The sequence below is a fragment of the Perna viridis genome, chromosome 11 (genome assembly GCF_037379345.1).
Source record: "Perna viridis isolate PV_CMFRI_1.1 ecotype Kerala chromosome 11, ASM3737934v1, whole genome shotgun sequence".
NCBI classification, from domain to species: Eukaryota; Metazoa; Mollusca; class Bivalvia; order Mytilida; family Mytilidae; genus Perna; species Perna viridis.
The window spans coordinates 17,703,961-17,724,631 of record NC_142455.1 but is presented as its reverse complement, the minus strand read 5'-3'; the positions used below and the strand labels follow the sequence as shown (position 1 = coordinate 17,724,631).

The window sequence follows — 20,671 nt, the reverse complement described above, 5'->3', positions numbered from 1 at the left end:
AAAAATCAGGTGAGGGGAGTTTAAATCATTTTACTTCAATATTTTAAGGTTGAGGGGGTTAAAACTCAATACACTTGCTTTTTACAAGCTTAAAAGTGAACCTCAACTATAACCATCCATAATCATGTTAAACTAAAATTTTACTGTTTATAAATATAAGCAATCTACACAACAAAAAGGGTTTGGGAACATTGAGCTACAAAAAATAGTTTCCCATTATCATAGAAAATGGTCAATTCTCATTTTTAAGTTTAAACAGTATTCTATAATGACCCCTAATAAGGTTGTTTAATGCAAAAGTTACATAATTACCCTTTTTTAACATATACAGACAAATGAGAATAATACTAATGAAAGCTATGAAAAAATGAAACTAATAACTGACATATGTACCTTCAAATGTATCATGTAATGCTTGTGTGTTTCAGTATGCTATGTACTTCATAGCTTAAATATTTAACTTTATTTTTGATTAAAAGCTTTAAAGAACCTTTAAAATATGTATTATAATAATTCTACACTTAACTTAGTGATATTGTTTGCCTTACATTACTGCCGAATAAGGTTTTTTCCCCTGGAGGTAGTTCCCACTTTGAAATCAAAGTACTCATGTACTGAATCAATTTATATCGATCGTTTGAATTTTTACGCCGCAAATAACAGTCAAATTGCAAAAATTGGGCGTGATGAAAGGAAATACAGACCGAATTCAAATGTATCTAAACATAAGCTTATTGTTGTAAATGGTTAATATAGAACTCTTTGATTAATTCTTAAATTCACCATTCAGATTACGAAGGTCATTACCAGAAACACACACCAAATCTATAATGCATCGTAGCAGTGCGTCAGTTTGCGTAATATATTCAGGTTTGATGTCGGTTTACAAGAAACACTTAAATGAATGGACATAACACGCTCCGACATACTGGGTAATTGAACAACAAACTACTGTTTTGGCTTTTCCCAGTTTCTAAATTTTTAAAACAAAATTCAATTTATCGACCTCCAGGTCGCAACTGTCTGACAAATTATTCAAACTTCAGCCGCCACAATCATTGAAATAATTAATCTACTTGGATACATGTCCCTCTCAACTAGCTATATTCCTCAGTTGAAAAGCTTTATAGCTCAGGTGCAACAAGTTACCGCATATACACCTATGTGTCATTTAAAGTGCCTAGTGTCTTAGGCGCCTAGTCCCAGACACACGTACCTAAACGTAAACGCAAAAGTCTTAAAATATACTTCCAACAACTATGTCTGGTGCAGATACTAGCTATGCACTTTTAATGCCCTGGAGCACCCGCACCGCTATTATCTTCACACATGACCGAAAAGCCCAACAGAATGATTATCACAAAAGGCAATATCACTAGACAACAGACCGACACCATCCCGGGAAATGCATTATCAAAATTCCTGTGATATCATCTAAGCAATGTTTCATTTTTAATTGTCACCTCCGGGCTTCTGATGTCACGTGGCGGTAATTATAATAAAATACAAGATACAGTGAGTGATACGTTGGGATGGTTTCGGGATTTATGCTACCCTTCTGAACAACACTTGGCCCAAAAATGAGTGGCAAATGATAGCATGGAACCCCTTTCTCTATTTTCCCCCTATTCGTAAATATTTGGATCCGCTAGGACCTGCATGAATATATCTGATGACAACTTCGGCATTCCTCTTTTTATTTCACAGGGTTTTCATTTCCAAATAAACATTAAAGTTTATTATGCATCTAGTAAATAAATAGACACCTTGAATATATTGACAGTGAAAGACTGGTTGCTTAGAAATAAACAGGTACCGATAAGAGGTTAGAGGTCAACTATTTTTAATTGGATCACTAAACAGCATATTAAGTTCACAGTAAAAATTGTTTATTTGGTTTGTTTATTGGCGTAAATAACGTAGAATTGAATTTGATATATTAGAAATACCTGTAAAATGGACCTAACTATCTGCATTGAACCTAAATGGGTTTTGCCAAGGGGACTATTTAACTGCGGTAGTATAAGATAATTTGCAGATGCTATCAGGCTTTATAAAATACAAAGGCTCCGGCGACTACTATATCAATTCCGATCTTCGATCTAAATTGATAAAAAAAATATGGCTTAATTTGTTCCCAATAAGACAATTTTTCCCCAAACAATGATGGTTTGTGATAAACATGGGCCGATGCTAGTAATATGTTGCTATGAGGAAGGAGTAGATTAGCAGCTGCTTATTACAGCATATCTTAAGTAATGGTAGAATAAGGGTCTTGGTATGTTTTACAATGTGTATTAATTTGAGGTGTCAAATCTTGTTGAACGTCTTATATTTTTTTTGCAATTGTAATTAAAACTCCTCCGCTGAACTTGCAACAGAGGTGATAGGATCTTAGGTATGACAGTATTCCCTTCACACCTTTATGATGTAATGTAAGCAAGATTTTCGAAATACGTTCTTAAAATTGAAGAATGATATGTTTTCCCAAAATAAGGTTTTGCGCTTCGGCAATCTACCGGAAATCGTAATGGACAGTGAGTAACAGTTCAAGCACTTATGGATCAACTCAATTAAAATCTTGACATAAATAGTCAGACTTCAATCTGAATTGCGAGTGTAATAGTGCTTATTGGTTTTCGAACGCCCCACCCCCCCCCCCCCCCACTGGCGACGGGTATGATTGTTTTTTGGGTTTATTTATTTATTTATTTATTTTGGTGGACAGTCCTGTATATCCATTATATGGAAAATATAATGGCATTACATATGTTTTAAAAAACGTGTTTGACTAGATACCATCGACTAATATTTGTCATTGACTGATTAAAGTTAAATATTTAAAAAAAAAAAAAAAAAAAAAAAACTTTCTCTGAGTGGGATATATATAAAATGTTAATATTTAGCACGTCTGCGTCGTAAGCGCATAATAACGATAGTCCCAGGTTTTGACCTAAGGATATTACTGTAGTGTAGTATCGATTTTTGAAGTACGTTCCATTCCACATTTTGAACTTGTTATTTTTGTAGAAGGATGCGCTAAATATTGACCCATTTCGGCCAACCTGTCAGAATGACGAAAGCGTGACAGTCTATAAATATAAGGGACATATTATTTCTGAAGTAAAAAGCAATTAACACAATGGAGGTGTATGATTTAACCACAATTCTTATATTTTGCTTAATATTTCTGCTTTCTTTGTTATGGATTTACAAACCAAAAGAACTAACCGGCATTCCTGGTCCAAAACCGTGGCCAATTGTTGGAAATGTTATTCAGCTGAATAAGATTAACGATGGCGGGGCCAGGGACAAGTTTGTAGAAGGTATGCAAGAAAAGTACGGACAGATTTGCAGATTTTTCCTTGGAACTTATCCAGTTGTTTTCGTTCAAGGATATGAGTTTGCTTCAGAAGTGCTCAGTAAGAAAGGAAAGGATTTCAACGACAGACCAAACTGGCTTCCCGGAATAAAAGCAGTTCGGAAAGTAACTGGAGGTTAGTTTAGTTTATATTTCTTTTCAACATGGACACGTTTTACGAGTCAATGCTAAACCTTCAAGGACTTGCAGTTGATAATCGAATGTATTTGGCTATTTCACCTAGAGCAGTTTATGCCAAATTTTAGACAAGAGATCTTTCCATACCAAATTCAAATATTTTATTATTCCAATCAATGTACCTCAGGGGCATTTACATTCAACATTGATATCCATCAGATGACATAATATGACATTACACAATAATACAGTATTCTTATGCAGGGTTGTATAGCAGATGCTCCATTTCGTCCGTTCAAATTTTATATGGGAGGGTGGATAGGATGGACGGGGATACGGGCGGGTATTAAGGAGTGGGAATCTGTGGTTAAAGGGGTTGGGAACGGTGGCCGGCCGGGTGGTGTTTCCCCCCTAAAATTAGGATTTTTTTTAGCATGAAATCTTGATTTTTCACAAAAAAAGGCTATGAACTTGGTTACAAAGTCGATTTTCTGGAAATTTAAGTAACACGTAAAATAAATAAGAAAGTAATTGTTAGCTGTCCACGAAGACAAAGATTTCGCACCAGATTTAGGTATGTTCAACATTGTGTGGAACATAACTTTAGCAGCTTTATATTACCAACTATCCAACAAATCCAACAAGTTTTTACTAACCTGTGATGGTAACATCAAGACTGCGCGGGTTAGCGGCTGAATTCCATAAATTTAGCATCTACAAAGAAATTTAAGTCACCGTGCTCTTCTTAATCGCGAACCATGTAGCTTACTGCATATCAGCCCTTTCTTTCAAGATGGCAGTGATGACGTGGTACATGGGGTCATGGCATTCTTTGCTCCCCTTTCTTATTATACGAATAATGATAAATGTAAGAAAAACGGCTTGATAGTAAAACTGCAAAAATCAATGCGAAATTGTAATAATGATTTAAGTTATTAGGCAGAAAATATTTTTTTCTGAAAAAAAAAATGAAAAAAAATGGGCAAAGAGGCCGTGTACCTGTCATGTAGATAGATTCTAGAGCCCGATTTATGAAATAACCAAAATACCTATAGTTATCTATTTCTTTATTTCTTGTTTATTTATGGCGATATAATAAGGGATTATTTAAAAGTACACGTAGTTTTGTTTGGCCTAAAGCTGTATCTAACAGTTGGTCTCAGCTATGGCCTGTGTCGTCCTTTTAACTCTCTAATGGCTACCTATATATAATACATAAGTTAAATGTGGTTCATTTCTTGCAATTAATTTGTGATAAGTAGGGTCCATTTGAAGATGGAATAGTGAGCTGATGTAAACAAATACTGAAAGCTATTTAATAAAGAATAACTGTTATAAAATTGAATATTATCTTTCGCTGTTTGTGTTAACATGTGCAATAAACGGCAGCTGTTTAGGTGTTCAGTCAGTCTTGTCAGATTTTCGGACTCCTCTTGTTTAATTCATTTCATAGGCATTAGTATTTTTACCCAGTGACATCCGCTTTTGTTTTCATAATTTCATTAAACACACCTTAGAATTTTATTTATTTGAGAATTTTTTTTTTAAGAAAACTCTTTTTATTTCTTCGGGGTTTTCAATAGATAAACCCCACTGAGACTAAACTTAAAGATAATCCAGAGAAATCCTTTTCCCGCCATAATTTCAAATGATTATGTCTAAAAAAAACGAGCTCTGACTCGTTATTGTTTCTTTTTATATTAGTCTAGCATGAAAGATCTTGAAAGATTTCACGACCCTTTGAAATCCTTATTAATTTGTTTAAACAGATCAGCAAACATCTTTCAAGACATTGTTGAATGTTGATGACTAAAATTTTAAGAAAAATGCGATGAAATTATATACATGTATGTATAAACCGTTTATCACAATTAAGTAAGTACATGTTTATTTCAACCCTTTGATTTCGTTCAAAGGCGTAGGAATAGCTATGGAAACGGGCGAAGAATGGAAAGACAGGCGGAAGTTTGCAATGAGAACAATGAAGGATTTTGGAGTTGGAAAATCTTCAGTGGAGGAAAAGATTCTCGATGAAGTTGAAAACATCACTGAAGATTTAATGAAAATGAAGGGAAAAGAAGTAACAGACATCAAAAGAATGATGACAAGTGCGAGCTGCAATGTGATACATGGAATTATATTTGGATTCAGGTTTGTACGACTGAAACTAAAATCATACCCAACTTCAAAGACATTGGAAATGTGCACCTGTTATTTTCATATTTTGATATGATACGATGTAGTTTGGGGGGTTCGACAGCAAATGATGAATATAAGGTACCTATCTCCCATCCGCAACTCTAACATCACTGAAAAACTGAATGGAATTCAGTCGAACTTTTACAGACCCTTGAAGATGTGTATATTGTTTTATATTGCTGAGGTCCCACATAGCATAACGTAGACTTATTCATTACAAGGAGTCTGGGGGTAGTAACTTATTAAGTGTTGCTAAGTTCTATACGCATTACTCCGTACCTGTTTTACATAACATACTGCATCTATATATTATACATAATAAAGCTGGTATGTTTGGTTGCGATACTGAATTAAAGACGTTTCTGCATTGATGATGTTTTGTAGATATAAACACGGAGATGAAGAGCTAGAGGATCTTCTTTATCACATGCACAATATATTCTCTGGACCAGGCTTTTTGTCCATAACGTCATTATATCCTATCCTGAACATCTTCTATGTAAGTATATTGGTGTCCGTCATATTATATGCATCTATGGTCTCCTATTTATATATGGTTAGAGAGTAGTAGAGGTCCACCAGCCATGAACTTACTTTATGATGCTCTTTAATATTTCTCAGTTTGAATAGTTTTGAGTGATAATAAAAAGCAAACTACTGCTTGTAAATTTTATAGTATGGATTGCTGAAATTACATTCTAATATGACGTGCTTGAAAGCTCTTTAGACTACAGCCATGCTAAAGAGTAATCAAGGGAACCAAGGTTATAGCGGTAATCAAAAGAATGTAATCCAGGGAAAAAGACCAGACATGGAAAAACAGACATACACAACAAAGAACATAAAGTAACTAAAATCATACATACAAAGTAACAAAAGTAAATGAGCAACTCGCACTCCACTAAAAACTAGGAGCATGGACCTGGTGCACCGGTAGGGTAAGCGTCGTCTGCTTTTCTAGAAACACCCGCCGAGTTGCTCATAAAAAGTCAAGTCCGGGGTAGACAAACGAGGAAAGGAAAACTATGAACCGTTGAATACATCAGTTTTCACGTTGCTGATGGATACACCATAACGATCCACGTTTCATGATGACGACCATAAAACTTCTGGTGTGATGACTTCAATCATGTAGCAACATAACCCTGTTCCAGAAGCCTATTTGTTAGAGTTCTAGCGCGATACAAAAAGTCTGCGGAGTTTCGGCCAGCTTTGGCATAACGTATGAGTTGTGATATGTGATAAACACATGAACAGCATTTCGTGCAACACATAGGCTGGGTATAACATAAAGTATGAAGAAACTAGTCCTTATTAGAATCGAATTAAATCACGGAAACTCCATTGTATCATTGTTTTACCAAGAGCTGGCCTTTTATATCGTTATTTAACCCCTCACTCTTGCTCGGGGTAAAATAGTGCGACATAAATAGCCAGTCCGTGGTAAAACAATAATAAAATGGAGTTTCCGTGATTTATTTGTAATCGCTCACTAACAATTAAAGTTCAACTTCTAGTTTTAGGCAATACTGGTTCTCTGCTTTTACTTTCTGAAGAAGTGCTATGTTAAGTGTACTTCTCTTTTACACAGTAATCAGGTTGCTTCTGTACATGTATCGCAATCTTTCAATTTACGAACTTGTTTTTTAAACTCATTCCGTTATGTTCATTGCAACAGGGTGACTCTCTTGCGGAAAGGAAAGACGGATTTAGAGCCATAAAAGTTTACATCGACCGACAAATAGCAGAGCATAGAAAATCATTCGACAAAGACAACATCCGGGACTTCGTTGACTATTTCTTGGAGGCAGAACAAAACGAAAGCGAAAGTAAAACCATTCTGGACAGTACGTACACGTTTTTTTTTTGTTTTTTTTTTTTTTTGTATGTTTCTAATTTCGATTATTTTTTATTTATTTCAGTACCCCAATTTTGTCAGTAGAGATGTATTTGGTCACATGTACGACTATTCTTTCTTCGTCTCATTTGCCGCTTTCATGTACAAGTCTCGAGGTACAAGCAATCGAACGGATTGATAATTATGTTTTTAATAATTTGAATTTTTAAATTCAAATTTTAATATAACAATTAAATAAACGCTATTGTAAATCCGATAGAATAACTCGTTTTGTATGAAAAAAAACTAGAAAACGAAACATACAGGTAGTACAGTGAAAACTGTCTGAACTGAACCTCATTTGGACTTAATTTTTTGTTCTCGTTTAAACGTGTTCGGTTTACCAAGGTTCAAAATACATTTAGTGTATAGTTTAAGGATTAATTAGGGTTCAGTTCAGATAGGTTTCACTTTATTTATTCAAGACAACTTGTTTTACCTATACATAATCATCTTTTTTTTCTTGTTTTACCTATACATAATCATCTTTTTTTTTCTTGTTTTACCTATACATAATCATCTTTTTTCTTGTTTTACCTATACATAAACATCTTTTTTTTTCTTGTTTTACCTATACATAATCATCTTTTTTTCTTGTTTAACCTATACATAATCATCTTTTTTTTTCTTGTTTTACCTGTACATAATCATCTTTTTTTTTCTTAATTCAGCCAATTCATTGTTTAATTCCATTGTTGATTTGTTTGCGGCGGGGACTGATACGACATCCACTACGTTAAACTGGTCCATACTTTACATGATGGAAAACCCGGATGTACAAAAGAAATGTCAAGAAGAAATTTCGAAGGTTCGTTTTTTTATGACCTTGTCTGATGGCGTCAATCATTATATTTACTAATAGGATAATTAATTGGAAAGAGTGAATAACCAAAATATAATCACGAGTGCCGCAGAACGCCTAGATTTAACGAGTGTGCGGAACAAGTTCCGCATACGAGTTAAATTCTCAAGCGTTCTTGGCACGAGTGATCATATTTTGGTCATTCAGGATAACCAATTGATTGTCCCATTTATTATATAGACTTTTTTCATAATTCATCGATATTTTCAACATAAATTTTAAATTGGCAGATTGATATCTAAGTTGTGACGTTTTGGCGGGAGAAAGTCCGAGTGTGAAATTACCGAATTTATTTCACAGTGTGAATTATGGAAATTTATTATACTTGGAACATTCGATAAAACACAGCTATCTATATAACGATGTGCGTTCATATGTTTGTATAGATGATCCATATCTACTGTAAGAAAAATCTGGGCTTACCTACATTGACAAAGTCTGAATAATGGATTGCACCATATGTGAATTTCGTATACTCTTTTTTGAATTACTATGATTTTGTTATAAACGTTATTGCATTTCTATAATCTCTTGAAATCCCATAAAGTGTTGGATCATATTTTTTGTAACCAAAATAGTTTTCTGGGTTAAACATGTAGTTACAGAGTTACAGTTAAAAAAATTGAATTTATTGTTGCCAAAAGACATTTGAGTGAAAGTGTCTTGATTGCATGAAAATTATAAGCAAATTCCCAATTTCTATCAATTTCATTTGATAACATATATTTATGTCTGCCATATCCTAAAATGTTCCATAAATGACTGGCTATGATTTATTATGATAACAATATTCCGATCAAAATGTCATTTATTAAATAAAATGAATCAAACTATTGCAAACCAACTTGTATTATCAATACCTGCAAATCCAATGGAGCCTGATGCATCTGTATATAATGATAGTTGATGTGATGAGAATCAGTCAACCTCGAAAAACATTGATTTACCATGAAAAGATTCAACAAATTTTTGCCATATTTTTTTATCGGCATGTGCTGATAAAGTAAGTCTAAAGAAATGATGTGCTTTAGAAATACCAATGGTCAAATCTGCGTAGAACTGCTTAAAACAACAGAACATGCAAAACTCAAAAACCCTATGAGAGTCTGAAGCTCCCGTAATGTAACTTTCCTCCTTAATGAAAATTAATTCAATTTTGTATGTATCTTGACAACTTTGTCATCTGAAAACTTACTTTCCAATTTACCAAAATCAACTTCTATACCATAAATTATTTTCACAGTGGTAGGAAATACTGTTTTCTGTTTGATAGATATGCCTAAGTTTTCACAAAGATTAAGGAGACAAGTTAAATTTTCTAAACACTTGTCTGATGAAGGGGGCCAATAAACAAGAACTCATCCAATATATGTGACATGCCACCGCCAGCATAATACTTGGTTTGTTTGCATGATCAATTGCAAAGCTGTACTAAGAAGCTTAAATATTTGACAGGAGTTACTGGCCTCCATTGGCAGACACATATCATAATAATAATAATCATTCCACGAAAAACCCATTACATGGTAGTCTGAAGGGCGAATAGGCACAATTCGAAAAACATTTTCTATGTCTGTTTTTACCACTTTATCCATATTGTCATAGGTAACTGCAGAGTTGTCAAAGGGAATACATGAATTGACAGAACTACCTTTTGGGAAGGACAAATCATGAATGAGACGAAATTTTCCATCAGCTTTTGGGACTTCACCTAGTGGAGATCATGTAAAATTTTGAAAAGGAGGTTTTGCAAATGACCTGCAATCCTACCATGAATTACTTCCTTAGCTATTTTTTCGTATACTATCTGTTTGTTATCAATGCTGAATTTTTGCAGGTAAATTGGTTGATTTTACCCATACAGCCTATAGAAGAAAATATTTTTAAAACCCTGTACAAGCTTTTGATGAAGTGATTGATTGTAACCTTGTAACTCATAGTTTAAATAGCTAGCGTTTACCAGTGTTGGTAAATGATTTAGTACCTGTGTGGGCAACTGTTGTTTTATGGGAGAGTTGTGGGGCTGAACCTTGGGTAGTTTGAGCTTTGTAATCACTGCATTGGTAACGTACATGGGAACGTTTGCAGAAGTGACAGATGTGTTTGTATGGACATGGTTTTCTGCAGTGTTGCCCTCTGTTAAAGAAAATGCATGTTTTAACCGTTGGTGGAAGTGGTGTTTTTGTTAAAACATTGAGTTGGTGGTCAGATTTAGGTGTGATTTGGGGTGAACCATTGTATGGGGGACGAAAATTGATTTTGAGACGAAAAAGGGGTGTATCCCTTTGACGGTTGCAGGCATTTGCTGCTTTAGTATAGAGCTCGTCCACAATTTTCCCCATGGAAGCTGTACAGATTCCGGTAAACGCCTAAATCTTTTGTCATATAACCTCCATGGTTCATTCCCATACAATTCATACATTTCCCGGATGTTGTGCACATATTTTAGTAAGTGCCTAGCATCCGCAGGACGTTTCTCAATGTAGATGTCCATAAAAATGAGGAATGGTGTAGTCCACTATTAGTAAGTGGTATTTTGTTTCTGTAACTATTGTTAATTATAGAAAATTTCTTATGGCTAACCAGCAAACTGAATGGGTCACACTCATAATGAGATGAAAGCATATTTAATTCAATAAATTCATCGGCCCAATTTTTTTCTTTCACCTTTTGGACTACAGTGGCCCCTAATGGGATACAATCACACTTTGATTTGGGGTGCATATTGCATATTGACAGAGTTTAATGGCGGCTCACCTGAAAAAATTTCATTGACAATATTTTGTACTGATGGTTCACTGCTATTACATGCATGTCGACCTAGAGTGTCTAAGCCAGTTAAGGACTGTACATGTACCTCCTCAGCACTGTTTACTGAAGTTGATGGTTCTGCATTAATCGGTGTGGCACATGTATTAAGATTTTGGGCATATTGTTCTCCATTTTGTTGGCGAATTATTTCTGCTGCTTACAAGGTATAATCAATGTGCACAGCCTTTGATCTTTTCTTGGGTGGCTTCTCAGCTGAGGATGCTGAATTTGTTTGCTTCTTATTACCCCGTGGCATTCTTTAAATACTGAATCACAATTTTTTTAATCAATGTATCTTTGATGGGCACCTAAAACAGAACATAGCAAGCTGAACATATTATATCTATGTACGTTCTTATGCACCTTTGATTTTATACATGAAAATAATGTGTGTGGATGTACATTGTACATGTACATGATTCCTGCATGAATATGCAAGCTGTGTTGCATCGTAAATGAATATTTTAAAATGTATCAATAAAATTGAACTCACACTGTGAGTATATTAAACTCATCATAAGAAATCATGAATATGCAATGGAACAGGTACACGTATGGCAATAAAATATGAAATACAAGATCATGTTTTCGTTCTCTGCTTCTCTTCTGTCTACAGTACAATGTACCTTTCTAGAGAGTAAATAATATATTATGGAACGCTTACACTGTAAGCAGTTGCACACGGAGATGTTATACATTTGTACATACATGTACACATGCTATGCTTACACAATAAGCAATCTCACACTGTGAGATGACCAAAAACACCGGTTACAATAGCTTACACTGTAAGCAGGCTCACACTGTGAGAAAATTAATAATAGACATACATGTACATGTATATGTACTTTACTTACACTGTAAGCAGTCTCACATTGTGATATAATTAATAATAGACATACATGTACATGTATATGTACTTTACTTACACTGTAAGCAGTCTCACATTGTGATATAATTAATAATAGACATACATGTACATGTATATGTACTATACTTACACTGTAAGCAGTCTCACACTGTGAGATAATTAATTTACAAGTTGCTAATGCCTATATTGTAAGCAGTCTCACACTTTAAGATAATTAATTAACAAGTTGCTGCCTACATTATAAGCAATTTCACACTGTGAGAGAAATTATTTTAACATTTCTAAGCCTAAACTGTAAGCAGGCTCACAGTGTGAGGAATTAACATGATGCTTAGCTTATAAAAATCATACCCACATTGTGAGCACTATCGTAATTAAAATCATACAAATTTACATATATATCTACTAGTAGGATATCAATGAGTTGCTGCTTATAAAACAGCAGACCGCACACTTTATAATAACTCCTTATCCCAAAATGGTTCAAATGAACTCCATCATGACACAAAAATTATAAGTTTTTCCAAAACCCACGGTGGTGTTAAGTTTTAAATTTATTCTTCTCCTCATCAATTTTCCTTGCTAATAAATCGTTGATCTCCTTTATTTTCTGGTTGTAACCAGGAAAAGTCTTCTCTTCACAGCGAGGTAGAAGTCGCCCAATCACAACCGAGCAAATCTGAAGACCATGAACACAGTATAGGGCCAGGGAAAAAATGTCAATAGCAATTTGTTGAGCAGATCTGGATTGAGTGGAGGCGTCGTTTCCTCCAATGTGTATAAATATGATGTCCGGGGTGGAATCAAAAGACACAAGACGTGAGGCCGCTTGGTTTTGAAAATGTTTCTTAAAAGTATGACCTCCCTGAGCTCGATAAAATATTTTAAACTCTCTTGCGTCCAAACGTAAATTGTAAAAATTGTCAAATGAATTAGCAAACCGTCCTAAACTATGAATAAAACTATGTCCAAATAAGACGACGTTTAGTTCAGAATCCATGACGCAACATATCCGGTTACTATTATAGCGCCACCTTCCGTCAAAAAATGTCGTGAAAATTCAGCTACTACCGTAAAAAGATTACGTAATGCAACGCATCAGAAATAACACAATATAGTCCGAACTTTGTTGTGTATATAAAAATCGTTAAGTGTACGTAAGAATGCTTAGTCCAAAAATGGTATTAAAATATGAATAAAATGGTCCAAACGATGGTAAACTGTGTAATTGTACACATTCGATGCACCTTATGTAATAAGGAACATGATTGGTATATTCAGCGTTTTTTTTTTTATTATTCGTCAACAAAACGTTACAATTACGTTTCAGATATCATTAATAACACAAATCAACAGAAAACGAAGTCGTCGTAATCAATTTAAGCATTTTTTCAAGCCAAAATAAATAAGACTTGTTGATGTTGTGGAAAATTTTTTGCGAATGATGCTAATTATGCACGTGATACGTGTAGAGCTATTTGATTGGCTAATGAACTTATTTGGTACAAAACTAATTAAAGAACAATAGATTGCTCTGAATTTAACAGCGTTGCTGGAAACTTTGACACTTAAAATAAAAGGTAAATGAATGGCGACATAAATAAATTTAGACCCCTAAATTCGTTTTTAATATTAAAATGTACAGAGATAATATTGAATATTTTTCAAATTATAATCTTATCATGCGAATTTTCTCACTTCCGCATACTGATAAATGATTTTTTTTCTCTCTAGGTTGTAGGTTCTGGAAGAAATGTACGACTATCAGACAGACGAAAAATGCCGTATGTTGAAGCTACCTTGATGGAGGTCCAAAGATTAGCAAATACAGGTAATTAGAAACCCAAATCATTCCATCAATAATTTATATTATAGTTACTTACGTTTTTTTTTCCGTAGATATGGAGATTGTTAAGAACACTTAAAAGAGATATCGATCTCAACCGTTAGCCTCGGACGATATCTCCTAAATTGCACAATAAAACATGATACTAGATGCACTAAATAGCTATAATTATATTGTACATTGCCATGTTAATTTAAACTACACTTTGGTACGTACATATTCAGGGTATATAATGGCGTTATCTATACTCAATGTCTCATATGCTGTTACAACTATACAATCCGGTGTGATCTAATTGAAGGAATATTCTCATCCTACTCATCAATCAATTTCTGAAATACATACAAGGTATAGACATATACACTGGCATTAAAAAAATGTTAATAGTCTTTTTCTTGTTGTTACCATCAGCTATATGTAATGCTTAATATTTGTTGCATTATAAACGGTTTAATAAGCAAGATGTGCCAGTTTTGATTTCAGATTAAGATCTGAAAATAAGCATCTTGGAGAAGCACAATGATTGCCTAAAGCATACCGCCAGGCCAACATTTCATGTTTATCCATAAATAAATAAATAAATAAAATATGCCCATAACAAATTATATCCAAAATGAAAATTGTAGGGGTTGCCTATTCGAGTAATTAATCTGTATATTGATTTCAGCCGTGTAGGTCCGGGTGTTAAAATAATAGGCCTGCAGCAGCGCTAAGCTTGTCGTAAAAGGCGACTAAATAGTGCTCAGAACCCTAGCCGGGGGCTAGGGCGCTCTACCCACAGAGCAACTGGGTTGTGTGCCCCAGGTGGTGGAATGGGGTACCCCTGGCGTGTTACATGCTGGGGTTGTCAGGCTATAATACGGAAAACCTGACCGCAAACCATAGTGGTGCACCGTGTTGGGAAAGATGCCACGCTCCTCGCACGTTAAAGAACCCTGCTGAGGAGAAGGAAACTTTGCGCTCCGCCACAGGAGGCTAAATTGCCCGACCGTACCCATCTCCCCTTTTTCCAGTGGCAATCAAAATTTTTCAACCCTGTTGTCCTTGTGTCCCATCCTTTTTTTTTTCATTTCATGTTCATTTTATCATTCTTTCATGTTCGTCGTCTGAATATAGCTGAAATATTGCTGCTCGGACGTTAAACCCCAACAAACAAACAAACAATATTGATTTCAGCTGTATTTGCATTACCCCACGTGGCCACTACTGATACAACTATTGGTGAATATAAAGTACCAAAGAACTGCATTGTAATGGCAAACCTGCGATCAGCTCATTATGATAAGGCGATATGGGAAAAGCCAGAAGACTTTAATCCAAGTAGATTCCTGAATGAGAAGATGGAAATTGTAAATAAGGAGTACCTGATTCCGTTTTCAATGGGTAAGTTTCTGTTCAATGTGTATAAAAATATGTCAACATACAAAGCACAACATAACATTTACAGGACGAACTGTGTCCAGGAGAGTCAGGTGTAAGAATATGATAAAGATAGTTCAGAAAATAGAAGTAATTAACAACAATTACAGCCTCTATTTGGAAAAAATAATTGACAATCATTTGATAATCAACACTTTACAAATACGATAGTAATTATTTACCATGTTCTTTATTGAGTTTTTCTTCATATGATTCAATTTATGCACATACTTACAGGACGGTGGTTTCAGTGTGTACTTGGTGGTGTCCAGGTGTTTTGTTAAAAACTTTTAATCAATGCTGTTTCTGATTTTATTTTTCTTCATATGATTTATATGCTTAGTAATAATCGCTTTTCGTTTTGACATCATACATTTACTAAAACTTAATTATCATAAAGATCCAAAAGATTTCAACCAATGCACACCAATTATAAATCAGTAATAGGCTACTCCTTGAATACCGAAATTTGAAATATTTATGTGATTGGTTCTTTCATATAAACAGTTTAAACGGCAAATATTTCAACTAATGGGCAGAGATAATGATGCATTTTTCTATGTTACAGGTCCAAGGGTATGTCTTGGAGAATCTCTCGCAAAATCTGAACTTTTTCTCATCTTCTCAAACTTGATACAAAAATTTACATTCTCCAAAGTGGATAAGAATGATATCCTGTCATTTGAGGCCGCATGTGGGATTACTAGGACAGCACACCCTTACCGAGTTCATGCTACTCCTAGATAACTATAAGTATTCAGGTGTGGTTGCCATTGAAGATTAGATTTCATGAAAATTATCGGCATGCAGGGTTAAATTTTCAATATGATGTTTTTTTTTCTATGTATTATATTATAAATGTATTTTTGCTTTATTTAACTTTATTTACCAATGAATTCTGTTTAAGTATAAATGAACGCATCAAACGGTCCGTGAAATGTGCATATTGTCAATTTGTCGACGAAAAAAAAAGACTTATAGGCCTATAACAATAAAAAGACTTACAGTTATTGGTGAACAAAAAAACAAAGAACTCCACACAAATCCCGACAGTAAACTTTAAGTAAAGTATCAACATGAATAAAAGGTAATTATAACAAAATTACTGAAATGATTTGCTAATGAAAAATATCCAGGCAGTAATCGGAATAAGGCAAGTTCAGGTAATAAATGGCAATAAACAAAAATAAACAGAAAGTTGAAAAAAACTGCAATGGCATTTGCGATAGAAATGATGGAATATAACAGGTGTCCATTTCACAAAAAGTCGTTTGTGTGAAATTGATCGTAAGTCATGACGTCACAAAGCTATTTTGGTTGTGACGTCATTACTTACGATCATCTTAACACGACTTTTTGTGAAATCGACGCCAGGCTCTATAGCATACCAACCTTTACGCTTCTAACATGATTACATCAGGTGTACCGACTGCCATCACTGCTTCTATATAAACACCAATCGAGTGGCTCATATCATATCCGATATACAACAAAAATGACCAAGAAAGATGTCATATTATTTTTCAAACTTACAATGTTACAAATTGTAAAAATTACTACAACACAGAGGGTTCACTCCTTGCATTGCACATTGGAGAACCTCTCGATGATGGATTTTGGATTCCTATTTCGATGGTTTTTTTTGTTCTGTGTACTTCTTGTATACAATTAATTCTTGGATTTAGATCTTACTGTGTATCATCAAAACAATACCGAAGCGTCAGCAGTGGTCCAAATAGGTTAAGATAAAACAAACATGATTTAAACACAGAGATGGTCTGCATACACAATGTTACGAACCGGAATAAAGGCTATACATGAAACCTTAAGATAAGGGGAAATGAATGCCACACTAAAAACTAAAGATAAGGGGAAAAGGATGCCACACTAAAAACTAAAAATGAGGGGAAAAGGATGCCACACTAAAAAACTAAAGCACTAGTAATATGAACAAGAAAACGAAAGTGATGTTTTTGCATTTAATGATGCTGATGAAAGGTTACTCCTTGAAATAGCATATCACTATTTTCAATCTTATTAGGATGGGTATTTTTTTTATATTAATGACAAAATGATTGGTATTTTTTAATCAAAGACAAGTATCGTAGACCTCATTTTTATTGCCATACCTTTTGAAAGTCGAAGTATTAGTCGGGTGCATAATAATGGTCTGAGTAAGTTTTATGACATTAACCAGTACCGAATCAGAATAAGATTTTCCGTTTAATGGTCGATTCCAAATTATATTCACAAACTCAACTGCAATATTTCGAAATGGTATCTGTGAACCTGGCTTAATTTTAGAAACCTACATTATAACAATAAAACAGATTTTTGTTATTGTTTTACCTCCTTAAACCATTGTAGAAAATGACTGGATTGAAGCATGTATAATTATTTAATCAGGGGCGTGTCCAGGATATTTGAAAGGGGGGCGTAGAATAAAAAAATTTTTGGACCTTTTTTGGCTTAAAAACATAAAATAATAGAGAATTGCACTAATGTAACGGTTCCTGACTTGGAGCATGTATATTTTATAGTTAAAGTGTCAGGGTGTGACATTTTTTATGCCGAGTTAGTGTCACACAAAACAACCAAAATTCATGTATTATACTGATTTACTTACCGTTTTGGTTGTTTAAAAAAGGTGTCCAAGACACCTTGATACGATTTTAAGGTCTTTTGACGTTTTGTTTTTGACATCGACATCTTTGCGAATTCTTTATCACATCAACAACAATGGATACTAATCGCAGAGTCGAACACGCCGGACTCCGAGAAACGAAATTTTACGGTTGATGATGACCCATCAAATTGGGGAATCAGTATAAAAAGAAATCAGAGTATGTGTTTAATTAATGAATATGATAAATTGCCATCATTCAATACAATACTAGCAGATTATAACGATAGTTTTTTTTTTTTTTTTGTTTTTTTTTTTTTGTTTTTTTTTTTTTTTTTAAAGGGGGGGCGTACGCCCATTACGCCCTTACCTGGACCCGCCCCTGTTAATGCACGTTTATATGTATGAAAATGCTTGATCAAATTGCCCTTGATACGACATGAGATATCTTCTAGTTCTTGAGCTGAATTATCGTTTAAATCCATTTGTTTTGATTTTATCTATGTCCGTATGTCCATACTGTTCCACTGCAGAATCTTCCTATAACAGTTTACTTTCTAATTTCAACAGTCGATTTTTATAATGCTTTAGTCGACCGGCTATATTTTCGAGATCGCCTACATTTTATCATTGTATAAGTTTGTATGATACAAAATCATTCAATCATTATATTTATTATTGTTCTAACACTACATCCTTTCCAGAAACTCTATGTCAACTAAGGTCCTTTTCAGTAAAACCGTGAAATCGGAAAGCTCTGAGAGTAGTACTTGTTTCATATCTCTTATATGTAACAGGCATCATTAATAAACCAGGAAGGGACTATTCAACCTCTCATCTCCTGAAAATTTAACTGTATAATACATTTTCCAAATTTTACTGGTAAGAATTTATAGTATAGACCTGGTTAAAAAAACAGCAGTAATAACGAAGTGGCAAGCGAGAGGGAATCTTTCAATACGACAACAGGAACACAAAACATACAGACCGTACAATACAATGGAACAAAACGTTTACACACAATCACATAAAAACGCACTCAATCAAAACAACAACAACAAAAGACAAATATAGGAAAAACAAACAAAACAAACAAACAAACCCAAAAAAACGAGTAGGACGAATGTGCTCATCAACCTATAGACCATACAGTAGTTGACATCTTAAATATTTAGGGTTTCTCTGTGTCAAGTTCTTTCTTAAGGTTTAAAAGAACATGAGGTTAAGAAGAGTAGAATTCATACTGTGATTCGATCGATTGGATTAGCAGGCGCAATGGCGGACTATTCGGACGTGAGTTATGGGCTCCGAAAATTTTCTATGTATTTATAGTGTTTTGGGGATTTACATGGCTATATAATAGTGTAGGACTAATTTATATTGATTATGGATTGTAGCATAATATTTGGATTGAAGATACACAAAAGGTAGTTGAAGTTATTTACATTTAATCGGACTCTATTTTGTTTTCTTTGTCCAAAATGCCTGAACACAATTTAGTAAACAATAACACAAAGGATGTCAATTGTAATACACCTGTTGGAAACTCGATAGATAGATAGATAGATAGATAGATTTTTATATGACAATACACAATATAATGTACCATGTAACACTCCAGCATTAAACCAAATACCGATTCCACAACGTTTGATATTCTCTGATCAACCCTCCCCCCAAAATTTCAACACAAACAGTCTACCATTAGAAGCAGTTCTAAGTGACATATATACGAAATTGAATAAAATCGATTCTATCCCTGCTCTTTTGGGTAACCTTGAAGCCTTGCCGTCTATAGACAGAAGACTCGGTGCAATTGAAAACGGATTTTCACATATTGAGACTGAAATACTGCAAGTAAAAAGTGACATAAAGCAATTAGAAAACAGGGCAGCAGGATCAGAAATAAACACTACAAATATTACACAAAGGCTGAATATGGTCGAGCGGCAACGAGACCAAATGAAGTATGAAAATGACGAGTTGAGGGAACGGCTAGTTGATGTTCAATCTCATTCAATGAGGGAAAATCTTTTGTTTGGGGGTGTTGAGGAGCACGAGAGCGAAAGAAATGATCCTGACAACATCAACACTGAAAACGTATTACAAAAATTTATTAAAGAAAAACTGGGTATTGATGATGAAATCAGGTTTCATGTTGTGCTCAGGCTCAGACCAAGACGTGATCGTAAACCTCATACCATTGTTGCGAAATTCAAAAGGCGTAAGGATAGAGACCGCGTTTTAAAAACAGCCCCTGGTAAACTTAAAGACTCTCCATATAGTGTCTACGAGCAATTCCCGAACGAAATTATGGAGAGACGGAATATTTTGTGGCCAGTGTTTAAAAGCGGACAAAGGATGGGGAAAAAAGTTAAGTTTAAAGAAGATAAACTTTATGTAAATGGTCAAAGAATTTATCCCGAGGATGTGCAGCAAATGCGAACACAAGGTCATCAGTACAGCAGGGATACATTTAACGGTAGACGTGTGAACAATGAAAACATGCAAGCTCCTATGGACCATTTCCCAACACACCCGCAAGGTGGAGATGTTCAAAACGGTTCCACATAGGACAGGCCAACAAGGGGACAGTTTGTTTTTGATCAATCCTCTGACAATCTTAAAATCTCATGTCTAAATG

The 20,671-nt window shown here is 34.5% G+C and overlaps 1 protein-coding gene across 1 annotated transcript; it reads left to right on the top strand.

Annotated features, from left to right (window-relative positions):
* The first annotated feature begins 2,956 nt into the window (after nucleotides 1–2,956).
* LOC148603174 (cytochrome P450 2U1-like) lies at nucleotides 2,957–16,278 on the top strand. The gene is made up of 8 exons (XM_088553752.1): nucleotides 2,957–3,497; nucleotides 5,416–5,650; nucleotides 6,083–6,197; nucleotides 7,377–7,545; nucleotides 8,267–8,403; nucleotides 13,874–13,970; nucleotides 15,162–15,368; nucleotides 15,973–16,278. The coding sequence occupies exons 1-8, from the start codon at nucleotides 3,143–3,145 to the stop codon at nucleotides 16,149–16,151; spliced, it is 1,494 nt and encodes a 497-aa protein (XP_088409878.1). The 5' UTR covers nucleotides 2,957–3,142; the 3' UTR covers nucleotides 16,152–16,278.
* Nucleotides 16,279–20,671: the final 4,393 nt, after the last annotated feature.